Source organism: Vespula vulgaris, chromosome 14 (genome assembly GCF_905475345.1).
Source record: "Vespula vulgaris chromosome 14, iyVesVulg1.1, whole genome shotgun sequence".
NCBI classification, from domain to species: Eukaryota; Metazoa; Arthropoda; class Insecta; order Hymenoptera; family Vespidae; genus Vespula; species Vespula vulgaris.
Window position 1 is genome coordinate 1,013,483 of NC_066599.1, and position 24,792 is coordinate 1,038,274.

General features: G+C 32.5%; 1 protein-coding gene across 5 annotated transcripts; it reads left to right on the forward strand.

Moving 5' to 3' along the window:
* Nucleotides 1–472: 472 nt before the first annotated feature.
* On the forward strand, nucleotides 473–22,431 carry LOC127069059 (DENN domain-containing protein 5B). 5 transcript variants are annotated; one of them, XM_051005731.1, is made up of 20 exons: nucleotides 473–898; nucleotides 12,647–12,756; nucleotides 12,839–13,059; nucleotides 13,165–13,359; nucleotides 13,442–13,913; nucleotides 14,013–14,149; nucleotides 14,238–14,425; nucleotides 14,506–14,893; nucleotides 14,985–15,191; nucleotides 15,299–15,307; nucleotides 15,484–15,658; nucleotides 15,760–16,024; nucleotides 16,618–16,653; nucleotides 17,781–18,045; nucleotides 18,137–18,404; nucleotides 18,485–18,797; nucleotides 18,919–19,095; nucleotides 19,195–19,405; nucleotides 19,488–19,725; nucleotides 19,795–22,431. In XM_051005731.1, exons 1-19 carry the CDS (start codon nucleotides 781–783, stop codon nucleotides 19,675–19,677), a joined length of 3,945 nt encoding a protein of 1,314 aa, XP_050861688.1. In that variant the 5' UTR covers nucleotides 473–780; the 3' UTR covers nucleotides 19,678–19,725; nucleotides 19,795–22,431. The 5 variants fall into 5 exon arrangements, with proteins under 5 accessions (XP_050861688.1, XP_050861686.1, XP_050861687.1 ...); XM_051005729.1 differs by lacking the exon at nucleotides 16,618–16,653 and adding an exon at nucleotides 17,009–17,119; XM_051005733.1 differs by lacking the exons at nucleotides 473–898; nucleotides 16,618–16,653 and adding exons at nucleotides 955–1,378; nucleotides 17,009–17,119.
* The last annotated feature ends 2,361 nt before the right edge of the window (nucleotides 22,432–24,792 follow it).

Here is a 24,792-nt window from a genome sequence, read left to right on the forward strand (position 1 = left end):
CAAGTAAAGATAAATCCTCAAAAAGACGAAGATATGAAAAATCCAAAATATTATCGCTGTTTTTCAGTTTTCCATCGTGGCTATTATCTAAACATCGATTTCTACTTAAAATTATTTACGTTAGATACCGAAGAAAAAAAAAGAAACGTAATATTACAAAATTGTCTCGTAGGTTAAAAAATGAGATTGAAATTTGGCGGGGTTTTTTTGATTCGAGTAGATACAACCAATAAAACGATAAGACCGCAGGGATTGGTCGTTGCCGTAATTTGTAGGATTCGACGTCAACTTCAGAGCGTACGAGGTAAAGATCAATCTCTGGTAAAACGTAAGACAAAGATGGAGAGAATGCGAATGTATCGAGTGTGCGCGCGCGAGAGAGAGAGAGTGAGAGAGAAGGAGACGAAGCCGAACGAAGGATAGGCGGGCGGCTAATAGTAGTTGTGCTTTCAAGAGTAGAGGGGATAGAAGGTAACGTGAAAGGGGAAGCAATAGGGAGGAAGGTGGGAGAAGGAAAATCTGTCGGACACGGTCGCAGAACCGTGCGTGCTCCCGTGCAGTTCCGTGCTTTTCCGTACGCGTCAAGATCAGCTGTGTGTGTGTGCGTCTCTCTCGAGGCCACGAGTCAAAGAAGAAATGACAGCAGTCGAGAGAACGGCCGCGATGCCCTTTTCGCTCTCGTGAGGGTGGGTAAAGCTTTTCTAATTTCGAGGGAAGGCGGGCCAAACATCTCTGTCACCACCCGCCGTTTTAACTTTGCAATAAGGCTTGATCGAGAGGATGAACGGAAGCCTGGGAATACCTCGAGGACCCGAACAACATCCACAGAGATTCGCCGATTATTTCGTCATATGCGGTCTCGATAAAGATTCGGGTCTCGAACCAGACAAATATTTCGGTAAGCCAAACTCCCTTTTCTTTTTTTCTTTTCGATATCGTTATTATACGAGACTTTCTTGTTCTTTTCTTCTTTTTCAAATTTTCTATCTATTTGTTTTAATTTTTGTTGAACTTTCAATCGTCCGTCTCAACGAAACGAAGTTCTTCGAGATTCGTCGAACGATCCACTTTTTCTCTATCGTCTTCTTTCTCCTCCACCCCTCCCCTCTTTCTCTTTCTCTTTTACTTCAGCGTGTATGTGTTCTCTATAGTCCTCGAACAAAATCCGTCTCGCGAAAGTCGCGTGATTGCGCAACGCGTGATGGAGTCCGCCTGGAATTATAGTCGGATTCTAATCGCGTTCGTGAATGTTTACAATTAATGACGACGTTGGATTTGGTTGAAACGGGCGTAGAACATTCGGCTGCTTTCGAAGAAACAAAGAGATGAGAAAAGTGGTCTCGCACTTGAATTGTGATTGAATTGAATTCGTGAGAAGGTAGGTAGGTGAGACAGAGACAGAGAGAGAAAGAGAGAGAGACAGAGAGAGATGTTTTTCATTTTGTTTTCCTTTGTGCAATATCATTACCATTGAAAGTGTACTGAAATGATACAGCACGTGGTTCCAAGGCCAGTCTGTAAAAAATTAATATGTCTCATTGATCCTATCGTTATTTTGATTAGCTGCAGACGATGTTTACCAGTCGCTAATATTTGTCGTCTTCGTGTATTTTCATGCATGAAAATGTATAACATCGTCTATTAGAGATTAGAAAAGCATTTTCAACGAAGATTTACAGGGATAATAAGTTACGAAAGTCATCGATAAATCTGATAAATTCATAAGAGTGCTTAAGTGTAAGATAATCTTAGAATAAATTCGTGCCGATCTAATTCGCGTGGAACGCAATAAATGTGCGTTTTTCTTTCGAAAGGGCGCCATTATTCGAATGCATTCTTTGATCTTTTTGGCGGGAAATTGATGCCCCATTCGAATTATAATCCTCATTGCTTATAACATTACCTCGAATGTAAACTATGTCGTGTTGATACGTATTAAAAATTTCGATAGATCCCCTCTCTTTCTCACTCTCTCCGTGGATTAAAGAGATAATGACGTAATACAGATGATTACGATAATTGTTAGACGAAATCTAAAGCAATATCCCGTGTCGAGTCAGAAAAGATAACATATTGTTCGCGGTTATAATGCAATAACATATTGATGAGTTTATCGATGATATGATTAGAGATCTCTTGTCGCTGGAGCAGGACGATTATGTCGCGTTGATATTCGTGCATACGTGTCTGTCTTATCGGTAATTCTATTGTTTATCTTTTCCTTACACTTCATTACCGATCATTCATTAAGACTCGAACGAATTTGCTGTCTCATCGAAAATATACATCGATGATTCGCGACAAAATGTATCATTTTTAACAAGCTACAAATGAATCTCTATCTATTTCTATTCATTTTGTTTTCTGGTTTTCTTTTTTTTTTTTTCTTTTTTGTTAATGTCCCCCTACCAATCAGGATAAAATATGAAAGATGGTGGATCTGATATCTCGCGAATGACGTCAGAGGGATCTCCTTCATGCGTCGTAAAATACTTCTTATGTTGCTTCTTTTGTTGATATCCTCTCGATCCCGTTGCTCTTTATTATTGTCATCGTCGTCATTTTCATTCTTTCCGTGAAATTCTCAATAGTAGTTAGACGAACAATGAATGCACAGGAAGCACCAACGGATCTTCCTGAGAAAGTACCCGTCGGCTCCACATTCGGGACAGTTTTCTGGGAAGAGAGGACCGAAAGGATCGTTTTACATAAAGCGGGACTACCTCCTTTCCTCCTCTCCCTTCCTTCCTCTTCTCCTTTTTATCCCACATGAGAAAATCCGTTCAAAAGCGATATCGAGTGTCTCTTCGCAAGAAGGAGGAGTCCTCTTTTCGTTTCTAACGAAAAAGCTGTTTTGTATTTCGCGCCATTGTGATACTCGCGCGGGAAGGAGGATGACGTAACGACGCGTTTTGATTGGTTTATATTTGACAACACATTCGACTTGCTATATATATAACCTCGAATATTTCCGTACTAATCAGTATATATAAGGATACATTGACATATGTTTTAGGTTATATTCATGTTATTAATATTGAAGTTAATACCTAAGTTCGCAATAAAATTCTTTTCAACGATTTTATGATACTACCGCTCACGATAAGGTTAGATGTAATAATTAAATGTAAACATCTACATTCGTAAGTGAAATTTCTTATATTTTTACTTTGACTATCTTTTTTAACAATTTTATACATATATACGGATGATGCGTAAATACGAGTTGACTCATTGACTATGAGTTGGGTCATTGAGCCGAACAAAGGTCGTTTATTTTATATCGTCGATGAAAGAATAAGAATAAGAATAAAGATAAAAATAAGAAGAATAGGAATAGCAAGAACGACATGAAAAAGGGCGATAATGAACCTATCCCCGTCGTTAACGTCGAATCGTTCTTCCTCGACTTTTGATCTCTAATTTTCGTTTAAATTTTATCCCGAAAAAAATGAAACGAATTGAGAAATTGTTTTTTAGATTGGCATCGTCAAAAATTAATTGAGTTTGGATTTTCTATACATAACTTAGGATTCTCTATTTTGCAAGATTTCTGTATGGTTTACTACGTGGGCAAGTCGGAGTGTAGAGCTAAAAATAACTTGGGTTATGAGTCGTAGGCGTGAAAAATAGAATGCAGAAGGATTGGCGCCATCGTTGTCTTCTTCGTCTCTTCGTCTTCTTTTCGACGTCGTAAGTGCACGAGGTTTCTTGGTACATATGCGAACGAGTTTCTGAGATTCTAAAGATACTGCTGCGCACTTTTGACCAACAGCCCTGGCAGATGTTCCATACGCGCGCACACATACCATTTTCTTTTTCTTATACGATGGTCCACAAAGGATACGACCGGTGATCTTATTCATTGATGGTAGAAACTCGAAGAAAGAAAAGTTTCTTTTTTGTTCGGCTTTCCCCCTTTTCTTTCCTTTTTTTTTCTCTTTTTTTTGTCCAGGTGAAACTAGTGGATTATTTTTAATATTTTTTGTTTTCTTCTTATTGGTTTAGAAAGGATGAGAATGTTAGAAGGGAGATTTTCTTTAATTCTCTATAACTCAATTTTCCTTTGTGTTTATAAAAGGATTATATAACGTGAAAGTTGTATATAATATTAGTTGTAATAGTGTAATTATATTATTAGTATATGTATATATTTTGATGATACTATATAGTATATTATTAATACACTAGAATCATACTATAATAATATGTAATATGTAATATATACTAATAGTATATACTATAATACTGGATATTAGTATACAGTATGATGTAGTCTACATCGATAACATACCATAGTTATTAGAAGTTACAGAAGTTTGTAACTTCAAATTTATCCATGATTGTTATAGATTTTATTCTTTTTTATTTTCTTTTTTAAATTATTATTGATTCTTAGGAACGTCACGGAGGCTACCGTGTTTAATCAAGGTAAATGTAGGTAAAAAGGGTTGAAATAATAAAAGGAGAAAGGGAAAGATCGCTTAAAACTGATCGATACGATGACCAAGTGTTCGACAATGTTGGTCGACATTGTCAGTGACAAGTTTAATTGGAATATCGGGAGAACATTTGTATGGGTAGTACACATCTATGATGTTCTCTCTATCTGTCTCTATCTCTCTCTTTCTCTCTTTTTCGAATGTTTGCTTTTGCTTGGTCACTCGGTATATGTACATGTTCACAATTCTATTGACTCTCGATGGAGGACATCTCTAAAAAAGAATTCGGTTATGCTTGGTTAGTATTGCTTGTTGAACTGTGGACGATATCGATGGTAGCATATATACGTTTTCGATATGAATGCGATTTCTTTTTGTTAATATTTTTCTTTTTAATTGTTTTTTGTCTAACGATTTGATTTATCGATTACTTAGAAATAGAACAATTGGCTCGGACCACCAATAAGTAATATCAGAATTTGTTTGCTTTGTATATATTATAAGAAGATTTCAAACATTGTTGCATTGTTTGGTTATTATTAATATAATAATAGCGTGTTCATTCATTGAATCGCATCGATAAGTAATATTGAAATTTGTATTGTAATATGTATTTTGTATCTAAAGAAATGGCACAAAACTAATTCTAAGTTTTAGTTTATTTTCAAATAAAAAATTCTATCCAATTCTTGTTTATTAGTTTTATATCTATTTAATCGTTTTATAGTATTTCTTAGTGAGATTAGTGAGACACGAGTGGATTTTTATTATTGTTCTTATAATTGTATTTAGATAGAAAATACTGAAAATTCTGAGATATTAATTAATTGGTGGCCTACTCAATGGAACGAGTCATCGAATATTTCATTTGTTATATCTCAATGAAACTGGCGTTTCATCGTGAAAACAATGAAATTAAGGCGTTCTCAATATTTTCATCGGTGTCATCTCCGGTATTTAAGTAGCTTTCTAGTTATTGTAATGACTGCTGATTCTGCTATACTCTCGTCGTTGATTAAGGTCTCTCACAGCTTTCATAATGTGTATTGTATAAAAACATCGACGAGATCACGCATGCTTGAGAAAAAGGTCAGAGTTTATTTTCACGGTCTGCCTTCTCGTCAACGAAAGAGCGAGAGAGAGAGAGAGAGAGAGGGAGAGAGAGGGAGGAGAGCTATACTATCGGTAGTCTCTTTTTTTCTCTCTACTATATATTTCTCTTCTTTTTTTTTTCTTTTTTTTTCGATAAACGTTTATTTACGTTAAAACACGAGATAGTCTCGATATATATATATATATATATATATATATATATATATATATATATATATATATAATATGTATATCGACTGACAACAAGTTATTACATGCCATGATTTTTTTTTTACTTATCTTTAATTTTTTATATATTTTTGTATCTTTTAATTGCAAGCGCAGCATCCATTGCAAATTGTAACTGTATTGTATTCGAGCATCTCCCTAATGCAGGAGAAAAATAAGTTTCCCTCATTTTACTTGGCAAGCTTTTTATTCCTTCTACTACTACCACCATTGCCCCATCATCATCGCTTTAGTTCACCGATAATTAGATTCTAAGAGGCTTTGAGAGTCCGGAAGAAATTGTCCGTCTTTCAAAATCCAGTGATACAGTGACCATTATTCCTCCACTTTAACGGCAAATTAGGCTTCCAGTTGAGCACTTTCGTAGATCGATATTGCTTCGATATTATAATACTTTACTTAATTTTTCCTCTTTTTTTTTCTTTTTCTTTTTCTTTCTTTTTTTTTTGTACTTTTTCGTATGTCGTATACTTTTACACGCCATATACACACGCATGTACATACTATACAATATATTATACATATAATATACAATTTATTACATTATAATATTAAACTCTTTATACTATATATATATATATATATATATATATATATATATATACATATATATTATACAATTTAGGGAAACTTTAAAAAATATATTTAAAAAGATCTTATAAACGTTAATTACGTTCTAATATAATTTTATCATTTAAAAAAATTTTTCTTTTCATATTCGTTATGAAATATCCTGTATGTACGATCGTAAATCAGACGCGGAAGTATTTAAAGCATAGCGTAAGGCATGGGAACGTAGAATTAAAAGTGGAACGGACCACTTGTCGGCCGTTTACCGCGGATTAAACTTAAACGTTAGACTCAGCTTTTACCGTCTGAAATCGCTATAGATATATAAAAAGTTCCTACTAGAGGTATAAAATGTCACGTGATTTAAAGCCAGTATTTCGTAATAAAGATCAGTCATAATAATATTGAAGAAAAACGAATAAATAATAAAAAGGGGAAAATACGTAGGATAGTATCGAATTTTAAAAAGTAGCGCCATTGTTCGTCGCGTCACGTGACTTGTCGCAAAGTAGTCACGTGACACGTCCACACATACGCGCGATTTTCAAAATGAAATAAATTATATAAAACGGTAGAAATTTTTTTCTTTATATATTTTTTTTTTTCAAGGTACGATAAAAAATAGTAATAAGCTTTTAATATTCTAATCTATTCTAGATTATATTATATTTTTACTGTGTATTATTCGCTTTTGTAAGCATACTTCCGTTGTTTAAGTACGCGTGTAAGTATAACATCGGCTGTATGCCCCTTCGTGTAGAAATGACCCCGTGTGTAGGATGACATCATACACGTACCAACAACAGGAAGGGGTGAAAGAGGAGGAGGTACGGGGAGTATAGGAGGGGATAGGGATAGGATAGAGGGGAAAAAGAGGAAGCTTATTCGAGCAAGACAAGAGGCTTATTGCTAACCACGGGAAGAGTTTCAGGCTGCGACGAAGCGTTGTTGGATTAGAAAAAAAAAAAAAAAAAAAAAAAAAAAAATATTGATATTAATAATGTTCGATTGCTGAAAGAAGAATAAAAAAGAGAGAGAGAGAGACAGAGAATTTCTTTGCATAGACAAACACAAGCGATACTATGTATTTCAAAAGGAAAAAATGTATTGTTGGAATTTTTTAGATAGTTCCTTTTCTATCGTGAATGAGAATAATGGATGTGTTTCTTATTTTTCTTACTTCCATATCTCACAACAGGTGTTCGATCCTATTTTCATGAACTTCGGACGAATATTGCTTACTGTATTTTTGTTTTGGCTCCTTTTCATATATGTTGTACATATTACATATGTACATATATGAACGAATGGATGGATGTATACATGCATGTATGAATGCACGTGTTTATTAAAGTTTAAAAGCAACGTGTTTCCTGAAACATTATTTTATAATTTATATAATGGAAAAAGTAGAAGAAATTAAAAGGTTAAGGAAGGTAGAGGGTGGGAGGGATCGAAAGAGTAAAGATAAAAGAAAAAACAAAACAAAAAGGAAGAGTCGAAATGGGATGGTTTTTAAAAAAGAGTATGGTGTTGACGTAGGAATACCGTGTTCTCTTTAGCAAAAAGTTTTTCTCATAGAGAGACTTGAATAATTATTATAGACTCTCTTTGCTTATTTTGCAATTGAATCGAAGAAAGACTAAAATATGCATATTTAAATATGTATATAAATACACGCACACGTCCGTGTAAGATAGAAGGATTTTATGTTTGAGAACGTTGTCTGGGACTAATTCTAGTTCTTTTTCTTATTCCCTTCTTCTCTCTTTCTTTCTCTCTTACTCTTTTCTCCCTTTTTGCATAGTATATATACTATTCTTTCTCTTTCTCTCTCTCTCTCTCTCTCTCTACCCACTTATGCGCATACGAAACGTACTTGTCATGGTCACGTTCGTCGAAAACGTTCGTTATCCGACGCCTCCTCGTGCGTGCAACGCGCTCTCGAATCAATACTTTGAGCTGGCATAGGGTCGTTCGTTCGTTCATCGGCCGTTTATCGTTGCTTTTCCACATCTAAGAGCCCTTTATGCGAACCTTTTCTTCGTCCTTTAGAATACCTCTTGGCTACTAAGCCAAGAAACCTTCAGGAAAATTTTCTCTTTCGATTGTACCGTGAGAAACTTTATTCCAAACGATCTATTTCCTTTTTTTTCTTTTTTCTTTTTCTTTTTCTTTTTCTTTTTTCCCCTTCTATGATGTATGTTCGCTTGCAAAAGGAATATGTATTCTGGGAAGAAATTAAAAAAAGACAAGTAATTGATTGGGAACATTTCTTCTTTTTCTTTTCTTTTTTCTTTTTTTCTAACTCGATTTATTTCTCATTATTAAAAGAAAATAAATAAAGTTTTATTTGCTTTGAAATCATTCGTGATGCAATGCGATGCGGTGTTTTCCTTTGGGAACGACTATGGGCGACGGTCGTTTAACTTAACCGGCAGAAGAAATTCTCGTGCAATTTTGTCCGCTCAATTAAACGCATTGACGACGCTAAGGTCCATAATTTCTTCTCGACGAGGACGCGCGTTATTCAAATTGCCCGCGCTTGATTCTTACTTCGTACGAAGTAATAATAAAAGACAATTAATAAAGAAAGAAAAACGATTAGAAATTCGTATGTTTTTTTGTGTCGTTCGAGAGGAATTAAATTTTTTAAATTAATAATAAACTGTTATACACACACATATATATATTTATTTATTAGTAATAATATTTTATCAAAAATAAAATATCAAGATTTCGCGATCGGTGAAATTCGTTCTCTATTGTTTTTTCCCCTTTCTTCTTTCAAATAAAAAATTCATGAAATTCGCTGCATAATATTTTTATTCGATCGTGAAGATTATTATCAACGTTAATAAATGTATTTCTTTTTTTCTGTACCAGTTACGAGATCCCCAAAGAGAGTTTCTCTTTCACCCCCCTCTCTCTTTCTCTCTCTCTCTCTCTCTTCCCCTCTCTCTATTACGTAAATGAGAGCAAAACGATGATTTCGATAACGACCGAGTTAGTTCGCTTCATCCGATTATCACCGTTTCGTCCTGGACACAATTTTCAAACGGAGATTGACCCGAGGAACCGTCGATAACTTCGATTAAGGTGCTCAATTAGAATTCATCTCGTATAGTGCTCTTTCGATTAGAATTTATGTACGTACATACGATCAACGAATTTATAATAATAATTTGTTATTCTTCAACGTCATAGTAAGCTATGTAAATATCTACACATAAAAAAAATCTGTGTTATCAGTCAGAATTAATTTTATCAATATTAAAAGAAAATTCTCGTTTGAGCTTTGATCCGTGACGCGGCCTTTAAGGGTTACATAAAAAAGGACGAAAATAGGAGATTGCGTTCCAATCTTTTCCCTTCTTCTTCTTTTTTTTTCTTTTTTTTGTGATAGCAAAACGCATCGTATCTCACACAAAGACGTCATCCATGCGAGAGGTATAGCTCATTACAGCGAACCGTGCACAAAGACGAGACGCTTCAACACAGGGGTTTCTTTCATTACGGTTTCCCAGAAACTCAGCATATCTCTCGGTTTGCGATCTCTTCCTTCTCAGTTTACCGACTAGCACACGTATAGTATTTTTGAAAAAGTAGGCTACTCCAGCAACTCTTCCAATTGCTTCTCTCTCTCTCTCTTTCTTTCTTTTAAAAATCTTTTTAAAGACGCAATAACACGACTGAAGCTTTGAGATTTCTTGCAAAGTCGTCGTAATAAACGAAAGCACACGCGCTTACTTTTGTTTCACTAATCGAGAACACTTTGACAATGAAGTATAGTAACACCTTCGTACGAAAATAACAATAAAACTGTTGTGTTTTTAAGGTTAGAATGAAAACCGTAAAACGGTACTTTTTTTTATGATACAAACATGTTTTATACCCGACGAACTGTCACGATGAAATTGCGTAACAAATTGTTTTGTTTCTCGTTCTCAAACGGAATGCTACTATTCCACGTTGACGTATTAAATCTATTTTTTTATCTATCGTAAAATACGAGGATTTATAAATATGTTATGTCAGATACTGATACGTAAAATAAAAAAGAGAAAGAGGAATGAGAGAGGAAGGGACAGGAGAGCAACGAAATCGAAGAAGAGATATAATCGTGTCGTTATCTAGGGGAGAAATGTACAAAAGAATGTTATCATGAGAATGAAATATTTCTGATGTTATTTTGTTTGAGGTTAGGTAGAGGAAAGTTGATCCGAGAAGGAAAAACAGTAAGAACGACGATTGTCTTCGTCTTCGTCTTCGTCTTCGTCATAAAAGGGAGGGAAAAATGAGAGAAAGAAAGAGAGAGAGAGAGAAAACCGAGATATCTCTCTCGGTAACGAAGAGGGGTGACCACCCTCCCTTCTATCGCGAACGATTAACCTCGTATACAGAAGTACTCTTGTATTCGCCGAGCGCGAGGTACTCTGCAGCAGCTGGAAGCTTGCCAAGACGTCAACAGTCTCATTCAGGTCGAGCCTGGGGATATGTACCACGTTCAATAACAACTTGCCTTAGCCCTTACTCCTTAACCACAAACCCCGCGAAATTTGAATTCTTTTTCTCTTTTCATTTTCTACTATATAAAGTCGACATCGAAGTTCTTCATATTTTCCTTTGTTTTTCGTTTGTTTCGATTCGAAAATTTGTTTTTTCTTTCTTTTTTACATTTTATAAAATGGAATCATTAATTCTACGCGTGCGAGTGTGTTTTTTGGAACATATCCTATGTATTTCTTTTTATCGTATATTCAATGATAACTTGTCTTAATTTTTCTCTTGATCTTTAACCTAAAGCAAAGCCCGCAAAATTTGAATTCCACTTAGTGATATCGTTCACTTAATTCTTCTGATCAAAAAGCGCGCGAAATATGAATTTTTCTTAGCGATGAAATACGTATAGTAGCCATCGAAATATTTTATTTTGTTTCTTCTCATTCGAAAGACTCCTATTCTAGTCGATGTTCATATCGAAAAATCGAAACGTAAATTGTACGTATATGCACATTTTCAGGAATATAACTGTATCATTTTATCGATATATCTTCTAATATCTTGATATGCTTATGTTCGCGGCAATAACCTGTACATATGCATGTACATATATGTATGCATCTATATGGTATGGCAGGTTTTGCTAGACAGTAATTTTCCGGAGTTACGAGGAGAATATTCTCGGATGGTGTACGAGCGTGAGAGTTTATGCCTCGACCGAATGATAATGCGTTAAAGGGTATGAAGTTCGAAACGCGAGAGTATATACATGTTTCGATATTAGTCAGCAAATTTGTATCCAATCGAAATATATAAACATGTATATATGTATATCCATTTATGACATATGTATATATAAACAATTTAACCAATTGTAGGAAGAGCCAAGAAGATAACTTCAATCTTGATTCGTATTTTGGCGCGAATTGTAAGAAACATTTAATTTACTATTTTATTAATGAAGTTGTCTCATTAAGACGTTTAAATTCATTTTTCTTCCATTAAATTTTAATGGAGAGAAAATTAATGACAGAAAAAAAGGAAAGAGAAAAGAGGAGAAAATATTGAATAAACTTTCTTTTATAAAATTCAATTCAAATTCAAATATTATTTCTTTTAATAACAATCTTTTGTCTCACGTAGTAATGATTTTGTCTCTAGCAGTGTGGTAGTACTACAGTAGTAGTAGTAATAGTAGTAGTAGTAGAATAGTAGTAGTAATGGCGTAGTGGTATGCGCATCATAAAGACGGAGAAGTTTCTCGTTTTGTTTGCGTCGGTATTCCAACTTTCGAGATGAAAATAAGGGATGCAAGCGAAGCTTAAAAGGAGGTATATATATATATATCTACATAAAGAGAGAGAGAGAGAGAGATCACGTTCATTTTATTTAAAAATACATTTAAAAATTTTGTAATCGGGTCATGGTCTTCTTAGTCGTCGTTAAGTAGTAGCTCTCGTCTAGTCGGTGGATCGTTGTCTGCAAAGTGGAAATACTTCGATGCATTTTTTTCCTTCTCTTGCAGTTTCATCACGTCAATTTTATTTCAAAATTTCAAAGCGATACGCCCAAGTCAGATATTTTAACGAGTTTCCATATGAAAAAAATCATAAGTTCTCATTTTTTTGTTGTTATTATTATTTATAAAAAGAATACGTTTGTTGTTTTAAGTTGCTTTTTTGCAACACTTAACATGAAAATTAAAAGATTCGTAATAAACATATATATATCTAAATATTATGTAGTATACTTCAAATAAATATAATAATTGTTTGTTCCTTTTATTACAGGAGACTCTTTACAATGCACACCTCTGGATCGAGCATACAAGAGCAAAGTTTTAGGACATTATCCGGACTCAGTACCATGGAATCCATTCGACGAGCATGCAGTTTGTATGGTACACTTCATTTTACTTTACATGAAAAATAATAATGAAACCACGAGAAAAATTAATAATAAAATAATAATAATCTTTTTAGCTTTGCCTACCAAGCGGTCTGAGATTTCGAACACAGAAACATTCAGTCGAGCCGACGTTTCACTCGTTTGTCCTCACCAAAGAAGATGGCCACAGGACGTACGGTTTCAGTCTCGTATTCTACGAAGAATGTCGTAATCGTAAGATATGTGCTGCTATGCAAACGTTGCAAGCGATGCATATCACAGAATTAAGTAGTGGTCAGAACGGTACACCGCCAACGTAAGTTAGTTCTTTCATGCCTCATAACATTTCATGCATATTAACAACAATAAGCATTGGAGAAAATGTGGAATATCAAAAGAAGAAAATTATTTTTCATTTCAGGGCGAGAAAGGGCCAGGAGGGACATAATACTAGATCCTTGCCACGTCATTTTAAATTGTCAGCACACTCCCCGAGTGCAGCTTTAGCTTATTACGATTCAACCAAAGATAAATTATTAGTAACCAAGTCAATTTCCTTGCTCTGTCAACAGCCCTATCTTCATGCGGCCAGAACGTTCCTGACTAATTTATACAAGTACTTTTGTCTTAACATTTGCCATACCATTAAAATGATACTATCGGAGAGATATTAAATTTCTTTATAAAATTTTGTCCAGATGTGTTCCTAGGCATCCAGGACCTGGCCTTAGTTTAGAGTCATACGTGTACAATCTTTTGTACAATGTCCCGGTACCATTACCTGGAAAATCATTAAAATTTTTTATACCAAACGATGAGCCAGCTAAGGTTCCCTTAGAATTGGTGATACATCAGCCTATGCCATCGCAAGAATTACCCATGTTGGATTATCCTTTGAAGGATGTATTTACATGGCTAGGGGCTGACTGCGTCATACAGTTATTCACTTGCGTCCTTTTGGAGAATCAAGTGTTACTCAGAAGTTCGGACTTTAACAAACTGATGGTCGTGTCCGAATGTATAACCGCCCTTCTATTTCCCTTTTCGTGGCAACACGTTTATGTACCTATATTGCCAGCCAGTCTACATCATTTCTTAGATGCACCAGTTCCATTTATAATGGGATTGCATGCTCAGAGCGAAGGTGGCGTATTAAAAATTGCTAGCGAAGTGAGTATGTTTCATGGGTTCGTTATAAAACTAATTCGTTGTTTCCGTTAACAGTGATAAAGGGGAATCACGTAGAAACGATTAATTCTTTCATTACAGGCAAATCTTTGTTATGTAGATATAGATAAGCAAAGTAGCCAATTCCCGGAGGAGTTACCTGTATTTCCACATAAGATGCAGTTTATTGCTGAGATTAGAGCACTTTTAAATAAGTACAAAGTACCACAAACGGGAAAGTACGTCAGTATTTTTCACGTTCGCCCTTTTCTATGGCATTGATAATTGTCATCGTTCCTCGATTTGTAAGGATAAAATATTTTATAGGACTGATAATATGTTCGTAAACTATGTCAATGGTGACATTATGACTAGCAGCTTGACTCTTCCTGGTTCTGGATTTCACCTTCCACGTAGAAAGCATTCGTTACATGATGTTCTAGATTGGGACAGACCTGACTCCGCACCCCAAACAGATGCTTTTCAACGAATTGTTGATATAGTTAAGAGAACAGGTAAAGGTAGAATTGGAGTAACTTGAATCAAGTGATCTCTCTTGTGCAATGTTGATTCATGTCGTTATGTACGTTCATAGGTGTTAATGTAGACGATATTGATTCTGTGGAGGATACTATTAACGAAAAAATACTCACTCCCCAAGAGGAATATCAAGAAACTCTCATTTTTAATAACGCCATTAGAGAGATTTTTTTGAATCGTTTTGTACAAATGTTTTGTAGTTACGAACATTTTGTTATTCAACCAAGTCAAGACAAAGACGAATGGTTGAATAATAGAGACAGTATGCATGTCTTTGATAAAGCAACGTTTTTATCCGATCAACCTGCGCAACATCTACCATTTTTATCAAGGTTTTTAGAAACGCAAATGTTTGCTTCCTTGGTAGATAGTAAAGTTATGTCAACGTGGAGCGAACTCGATTATAATATCAAAGTTTTCGACGATAGGATTACGTTTTTAAAGTAAGGGTCATCTTTGTTGAAACTTTTGTAACGATCTCTTTTGAAATTTGTATGTTTCATTGAAAGGATTTATATGTTTTATTCGTTGTAGGAAAAAAGTTGGCGAAACTATTATAAGATCGACGCGTTACGAGACATGCACGAGCATGACCGAAACTCAAAAAGTTTTGGAGCAGAGATTAACCAACGTAGATTTTGAAACCAACCCACCGACCGAGATTGTTCCACACAGAGCTGCATACTTCAGGAGTTTTCCTTTACTAGATACGGTCGCGTTGAACAAAGAACCTGCTCAAAGGTAAATTCTTCTATATGAAAATATTATAATTTATGACTGCTCTGGTACATAATGTAAATAAGATTATTAATTATATCGTTGCTTCTATTTTTGTGCCATTCCGATAGTATACTTCGGTAAGAAATTAATTCTACGATTGTGTATGTAATATTTTTTATTCGATGCACACGTTATTTATCTCTCTCTCTCTCTCTCTCTCTCTTTTTTTTTTCACAAATTTACTTTCTCATCATTTTTATATTTAAAATCTGTGTTGCAAATATGATCAATTTAAAAACACTTTTATCCGCAGTAGTAGAAAAGGACAGACACAGTGGAAATATAAAATGAAATCTATAGATTCAAATGGTAAAACAACAGTACCTCAAGAATCTCAATCTCCACGACCACAAACGAAGCTCTCTGCGGATATGAGCCCAGCACTGATAGCGCAAGCCAATTGGACTTTTGTTGAAAAATTGCTCAAGGTAAAAAAAAAAAAAGAAAAAGAAAAAAGGTCATTTATTATCCACAATACCATCTGGATTATTTCATATACTTATAAATATTATTTTGCGTTGGTGATAAGGATTGTAAATCTAAAACCAAAAGAATGTTGGTCGAAAAAATGGGTTCTGAAGCTGTTGCTCTTGGGCATGCTAGTGAATCTCTCTCTGACGTAGAAGAAAATACATTAGTAGCTAGTCTCTGTGATTTATTGGAAAGGATATGGAGTCATGGATTACAAAATAAACAGGGCAAAAGTGCTCTTTGGTCTTATCTTACAATGTATCAGGAATTGGAAGAATGTAATGATACAACTAAAACTATAGATCCCAACTTTCTTTCTCCTGGTGAGTTACGTCTGATTTATATGTTTACCAAACTAATTTATTTTGTAAATAACAAAAACTTTAAACTGTTTTTACATTATAATACCGATGCTGTTAAATATAAACTCTTTATATTTATCAGTGATGCTTGTATTAACATACTGTCGGAATAATATTTGTGAGGTTTTCAGATATTAAAAGTTAATTTGGAGAAATAAACTACTAATTGAAATTTATAAACTGTGATTACTTATCGATACTGTTATGGATCAAAAATGTTTATTTATGTAGCTGCATCACTGATGCTTACTTATATATACAGCTATAATGTGTCGCACCATTATTACTGTGCACAAAGGGTGTCGATAACTGAAAATAATCTGTGATTGTTGGGAGCTATACTATATTTAGATTGCTTTCAAAATATGCATATATATATATATATATATATATATATATATATATATTATATACACATATATATATAGTTATGGCACCCTCGTCTGTGATACGCTTAATGTTACGAAATGTTAATAAACGATAAACGAACACTTCTTTTACATAAATATTATTTTATAAAAATTGCTGAATTTTATAATGTTCCGGAAATGCAGCCTTAGCGTGGTGCGTACTGCGGAAACGTCTCGATTGTACGTGTCCAAAACATATTTAAGATAAACTATTAAAGTAGAAATTAGTTTCTCATTCGTAGATACCCTGCACTATTAGTTGTAAGTGATTTAACAAAAAATATTATAGCTGTCGTTTCTTTCATTATACTCTTCACGTTAGCGCACAGTTTGATCTCTTTTTATTTTTTATTTATTTATTTATTTTTTGTTTATTTTTCTCCCTTTTCTTTCGTGCAACCGATGAATTTCCGCTTTCCAAAAAATCAATGTTTTATTTCCAAGATATTTTTTCACTTAATAATTACTAGCAGCTTCTTACTTTTTGTATTTTCGTCTTTTTTTTTTTTATCTAATTTTAATTTTATTTTATCAGTACCCAAGAAATCGCCAAATAAACTTTTTGGGTTACCGGATCGTTTAATCGCATCTTTAAAGAGCAGAAATATTTTTGAGATTACTTCCTATATCAAGGAGAATTTCAATGGTAAGCCTTGTTATTGGCTTGCCGTAAAGAATACTCGAGTTTGACTAACAATACTAATTATCCTGTAATATAATTATTTTCAGACGGTATATCTTTCTTTTCTAAAATATTTATTATTTAATAATTTTGTTAAATGTATATATATTTTTTTGTTGCATGATTTTTTCTTCCTTTTTTTTTTTTTTTTTTTTTTTAATTATCATTGTAATCTTAACGTATGTGCTATTCTCAAGCTATCATTTATTCTTCATTTGTTAGCTGTATACTTTATTAGCTTATCTTTTTACGTATCGCTTGTCGTGTATATCCGTATTACTTTAAAAAGTAATAGTGTTTTACAAATTAATTGCAGCATGATGTTTATGTATCCTGTGTACATTAAGTTATTATTTTTCATCGATCAATATATAAAATCTTTATCCTACGAGGCATGTTGCTTGTATCTTATATTCCTACAAAACATCTATAATTAAGATTAAAATTAACACATCACGTATCACCTTATATAATGGAATATAGTAATGAAAACAATGTAGTCTTTAAAAAGGAGTGCTGGTTTCATTTTTTGTTTTGAAAATAATAATGTTTTTTTGTATATTGTGTTATTTTTATGTTTAAACTTATATATAGATAGTAACAGCAACTTATTAATAATTGTTAGATTTATCAAATCTGGCATTGGAGACTGATGTCTCGCCGACAAGAGGAACGGATAAGCACAAATCTCCTGGAGAAAGAAGAGCTATCGGACCAGAGCATTTGCGACCTTTACCCGAATCCTTGATTTTTGATATTCGAAATATTCAAGCAATGACGGATATTAAAACGCACATTGGATACGCCAGAGCATGGGTGAGACTAGCATTAGAAAAGAAATTACTATCTCGACATTTAAAAACACTGCTATCTGATACAGCACTTTTAAGGTATGTTCTTTATAAATAATCCAGGGAAAAATATATATACGTATATGTATATAAATTATTTGTATTAATTTTTATCATAATGTGTTTTTAGGAGTCAATATAAACGATCAGCATTTTTACGCTGCGAAGAAGAGAAGGAACAGTTTTTATATCATTTATTGACGTTAAATGCGGTCGATTATTTTTGCTTTACAAATAATTATCCTACTACTAAGTTACCATATAGAGTTGTAATATTTCCAAGTCGTAAGGCAAGCGCAGCTACAACTTCTGCCAATAGTTGGATTGCTATATCTGGTACATTGTGTGAGACTAATCCTGTCCCAATTCCTAAAGGAGCTCTAGAATTTGTATTTCACGTAGGTATTACTTAGCGTATTATAATTTCGATAATTTGTAATAGAAAAAAAAATATATATATATATTATTTATGTTTTAGCATAAAAATTTAGGTGTCCTGTCGACTTTGCGAATAGGTCATGACAATACTGGTCTTTCTCCTAAATGGATGGTAGAACACGTTGTGGTAAGAAACGAAGTTACAGGGCATACATTTAAATTCCCTTGTGGGCGATGGCTTGGTAGGGGCATAGACGATGGATCTACTGAAAGATTGCTAGTAGGTGCTTTAGTACCACGTAGTATTGATAATGAAGAATTGGTTGAATCGTGTTCGACTCCTCCAAGATGTAGATCTCCAAGTATACCCAGACGACCTATATTATCCGAAGTTGAATTGCAACACATGCTTGGTAAGCACAAGTGAACGTATACCTCCCGCAAATAAAAAAAAATCTTCTCTACAATTAATAAAATATGTAAATAAATTAAACTGCAAAATATATTTATTTTTTTTTAATATTATTATTTTAGGAGAAGCTGTAAATGCGATTGTCAAATATCATTACAGAAGAGAGTGCCAAGATAGTTCTCTAACTGCCTTACTTTGTGGAGAGAGCGGACTCGTACCTTCCCTCGAACAAATCTTTTTATTCGGTTTTAAAAATCAAAGAATATTTGGTAGAAATTTTTATGTTTGGGACTATCTGTGTAAGTTTCTCTTCTCTTCTTTTCTTTCTCTTTTTTTTGTTGTTGAAATAAATATTTCACGATTAAACGTAATAACTGTTAATTCAATTAAAATTGTAGTACGAGTAAAAGAAAACTTTGAGATATCTTTATTAGGACAAATGGATGAATACTCAAAGAGATTAAATAGGAGTAGAATGATACACTTCGACAGTAATCAGAGGTTTACTATCTTGAGATGTTACTGTCATCTTATAGATCAGATTAATATATTTAGTCAAACTTTAGGAAAAGATGGAAAGTTTCAGTTGTTCATTTGTTTGGCAGCAAGGTATAAATAAATTTTATATAAATAATACATATATATATATTTTTTGCTTTTTTTTTTTTTTAATGGAAATATATTATTTCAGAGAACAATTGCTTCATTCTATGTTACGTCCGATGAGCGAAGCGCGTTCTACAGCAGATATGTACGAAGAGAATTCGTTTTTGAGAAATCCGACTCTCTTGTCGTTCCTTATACATATTCTTGAACCACTTAGCGACTTCCATATTGTTCTTGAAAAAAGTTTGACTCATGGAATATCTAGTATATGTTAATCTGTTATACATTCCGTGTGTATTTTGGATGAAAGCTTCGTAAAAATGGTGAGATCAAACTATTATATTAATTAACATTTTTTAAACAAAATAAATTCACATTCTTTGTTTCTACAGGCTGAACCAATGTGACACGATGTTATGCATTCATTTTATACACTGTTAAAGTCGAAAGACGATAGGGAGACAGACACACCGGTGTTAGAGTATAGAAGTCGGTGAAATAATTTGCAAAGATGCAAAGAATTTTATTATTACGATATTATATATATAAAATTGAATATTTAAAAAAAAAAGAAAAAAAATCGAAGACTGTTACCGGGGAATGTAAAATAGAAATTTTTAGATGAGAAATTATTAAGAAGTGATAGAGAGAGAGAGAGAGAGAGAGAGAAAAAGAGAGAGATGCATGGTATTTACCGAATGTAAAGTTCGAAGAGAGCATGAATTTTCTCATGCTATTTTCAATGCTCGTACTATTCATGACAAGTGATATCTAGTTAACTTTTACTCAACTCCTTTTATCGCAGTTATTATTAATGGGGATATACGAATGAACTTTCTCTAAATCATCATACGTACGAACGAAATATGAACCAAAGATTTTAATCCTATTAATTTATTAATATAATTAATGCCGTGTATATTATTGCCATTATTTAAACAGAATTATAGTTATTATTTTTTTTTTTTAACTATTACGTTTTTGTCCATGTAAAATAACCAAGTGCTGTGTAAAAAATATTTGGATGACATTTGTATAGTACCACGTTGGAGTATCTTGTGTTATTATATTTTTAACTTAAATAATATGATGCTCTTAATAATCTTCCTCTAATAGAAAATTGTCCAAGATCTCAATTCGATTATTTGACGTCTATGTATGTATTCACGTTATTTTTTACTGGCTGTGCTTTGATTATACACGTTAAAAGAAAAAAAAAAAAGAAAAAAAAGTAACGAAAAATCAAGGAAAGGAAAAAACGAAAGTAAAACACAAAGACATCGTGCAACAAGTTTTCGTTATGATTTTGTGCTATGTTTGTGCATTTACGGACGTAAAACATTGTTAATAATTTATTATTAATAAATTGAAATATCTCGGATAGCGCGCAGTACAATAAAAAAAGAAAAAAAAAAATTAAAAAAAGATATAAAAGGCCTCCTAACTTTAAAATAAATAACTTTAAAGAAATATTAGAAATCTAACACGCTCTCTGAGATATTATAATTTATTTATGTAGATTTAATGGCAACATTTTTCTCTCCATGACATATTTAATATTTTATTACATTGCGTCAGATTAAGTTTTCTATACGTTGCTGTGATAAAGTCGTATAATTTATTTTCGAATTATAATTTTTAATTGGAATTCTTTTGATTTTATCCAATGGAGAAGGACCAAAAAGATCTTTGTCAGTTAAAAAAAAAAAAAAAATAAAATAAAAAAGAAAAGAAAAAAGAAAAAATCAAAAAAAAAAAGAGAAGAAAGAATAATTGGCAATTCTTTCAATATCATCAATCCAATAAACTACGTATGCACAATTCATCTTAAGTCTTATAGATTAAAAAAAAATTACAAGTTATATATATATATATGTATATAACACACACACAACACACACACACATACACACACAGCAAGCATACTTTCACACTCTGTACTCGCTGTGAAGTGATAATACTGTACCGTTTTAATAATAACTAGACCGCAAAGTACAATCGAATTGCGAGCATTTCATAATAATATAAACTCGAAGAAGAAAGAAATAAACAAAAAAGAGAAGAATATTTATAATAGTTTGAGCTTATATTCAGTACCTTACAGAAAATTCTTAGTACATACAACATTATCTTTATAAATTCTCCCAACGATAGACGACTTTGTCATCATAATCATCGTCATCGTCATCGTCATCATCATCATCATCATCATCATCGTCATCATCATCGTCATCATCATCATCATCATCATCATCATCATCATCATCATCGGTGGGCTTTATTATTCGAGGAATAGCTGAATGACGTACATATATAGAAAAATTTATACACAAATTCTCACGAGTTCAGATGATCTAGAGAAAATTGTATGAATTTATAATCCTCTTCGTGAATTAGGAGTTTGAAAAAATAAGATGTAATTAGGATATGTTAATTAAGATGAGAGCAGCAGCAGAGTTAGTTGGTATATGATGCGCATTGAAAACAATTACTTTTATTGTCCGTTGAAACGCGTTGAAACGAGTTTAATCAATCAGTACAAAAAAGAAAAATAAACAAAAGGAGACGACGATGGTGGTCTTTATTCTTTCTCGTTTTTTGTCGAATCCGATAAAACCGTAGAAAGTTACGTGATAAACTCCTTATTAATCGTAGCCAATTCGATAACGTTATTTCTTGCTCGTTTTTATTTTGTTTTATTTTATTTTACTTTATTTTTATTGTTATCTTTATCTCGTTTGTTCAGATAAAAAGGGAACTGTAATCGATCATTATGAAATATTGTCATTCATCTCTCCCCATTTTGTGTGTGTGTATATATATATATATATGCACACAGTACTATGTAGCATAAGAAAATGAATACATCATCGTCATATTACACGCGTACTAACTGGATGAAAGAACGTGCAACTCGATGGTAACGTATAGGTAACTTTTACAACAAAATACCGTATGTTTGTATATACGTAAATACGAAATAGGATACTATATTGTACAGTAGAATAAATGGTTATCGAAAATATTAATTATTTAAATGAATTATTTTCTCTGCTGTACCACCCTCGTATGGATTAATTAAATCTCTAAAAAAAAAAAAAAAAAGAAATGATTGATGATAGTAGAATAGTCTACGAAGAATTTAGTCAATGATAGCACACTATACGGTCTACGGTAAAAACGTTCAACGACGTTAAAGTGGTGGTCTATGAAAAAAAACGTTCAATGATATATCATGACGTAATATTCTATTATACTATTCAACGAAAAATTAATTCTTGTATATATTTCTTTGCAAATTTTATTTTCATTATTAAATTAATTGTTAATCTGTTATTTTTTTCTACCGATTAAGATCTATAAAGAATATAGTCAACGACACAGCGCACAGTAGTTTTTCGATTAAAACGTTCAATGAAGTTTTTCGTTACGTGATCAAAGTAATTTGTTTAAATGATCGTCGAAAAAATATAAATTATCTAAATTCTTCTAATCGAGTATACGAAGAAATTAATCAATGACTTTTTTACTTTCGTTTCGTAATCTAAATAATTTACAAGTATAAAATAAAATTAAATTAAATTAAATCAAAACGAACAAACAAACAAAAAGAAAAACAACAAAAACAACAACGTGCAAATTATTGTATAAAATACGAATACTTTATTTTCGATCGACTTAGTGCGTCTCAAAACGCACTGGACATATATATATGTATATATATGTATATATGCGTGTATATATATATATATATATACATACATATATATATATATTTACAAACGTGTTGAGGACCATTTATTCGTAGTACAACTTGCAATATTATTATTATTATTATTAATTTTTTTTCTTTTTTCTTCTAATTTTTTTATTTTTTTATTTTTTTATTTTTTTATTTTTTTCGTTAAAATGTAAATCTTTACGTACTAGAATTTAAAAATAATGTGTAAGTGTGTCCGTTTCATTCTTCATACAACGTTCATTATCATTACCATCATCGTTCATTATCATCATCATTATCATCATCATCATCATCATCATCATCATCATCATTATCATCATTATTAATGTTCATCATCATCATCATTATCGTTTATGATTATCATCTTTCGAAGAGACTTTAAACTATACATGTATATGTATATTCACATATATAGTTATAATTATATATATATAGTCGTTATGTGTGCGTATTCCGAGCGAAATGTGGGATCTGAGGTATATCAGTGGTACTCTATTGCGCTTTACCTTTCGTTTTCGTATAGTTTAAAAGTCGCGTGTCTCGTTTTAATACGTGTTTAACGATACACGATAATAATGTGTGTGTGTGTGTGTGTGTATATATATATAGAAAGAAACGTAATTGTGTGTGCATCGTGTGAAGTGCACGCGCAGATTGTCTTCGTTTCTTTTCATATCTTTTCTATTTTCGCTCTCTAATCATAAACAGAAAAGACTTCCTGCTATTAATATAATAATATAATAATAATAATAATAATAATAATAATAATAATAAAAAATTATTTTTATAACGTGAAAACATCTCTTGATCATTTTCGTAGAAGCACTCCCTCAATTTTTCATTTTTTACTTTTATTTCGTTTTTAAAACTGCTTCTTTGTTGTTATCAAAACGTTGGTAAAAATTTCGGAGAAGACATTTCCCTTTTCTTTTTTTTAAAGTGTTCATGTGAATTTCAACGAAGATGACGATGAAGAGAACGGATAGAGAGAATGCAGAAAAAGAAAAAAAAAAAGAAAAAACAGGGAGTACGATCGACGAGTGCAATCAATAAGAAGAAAAATGAATTAAAGGACGTGGACGATCTTTACTACGGCGCAAATATTTTCGAAATATCCATCGAAAATTACATTTGCTTTCGATAAAAGAAAAGAAAAGAAAGGAGAAAAAATAAGAAAGAAAAAGGAAAAGACAAAAAAAAAAGAAATAAATCGTAGAGTTTTGGTATTCATTTGCGAGCTTAATTGTAAAATGGTATGTCTGTGTATGCGTGTATACTGCTTTCTATCCATCGTGTGTAAAAACCATATGCATACAAAAGTGCATGCAGATTATAGAGAAAAAAAATGCAAAAGAATTACAATGATTCGCAACGAAAAAAAAAGAAAAACATAGGGGGGGGGGGGTCGAGGAAAAAAGAGAAAAAGATCTCTTGATGCGCGGAACTTTTTATCGGTAAAAAAAAAAAATTAAAAAGAAATAAAAAAATGTACATGAGAAAAGATGCACTTGTGAGTAAAATAGGACACAACAGATGAAAAATATGCGTATACAATTAGTGAATAACAATATCGATTGATAATAGTAATATTAATAATAATATAATATAATAAAATAATATAATAATAGTTATATATATATATATATAT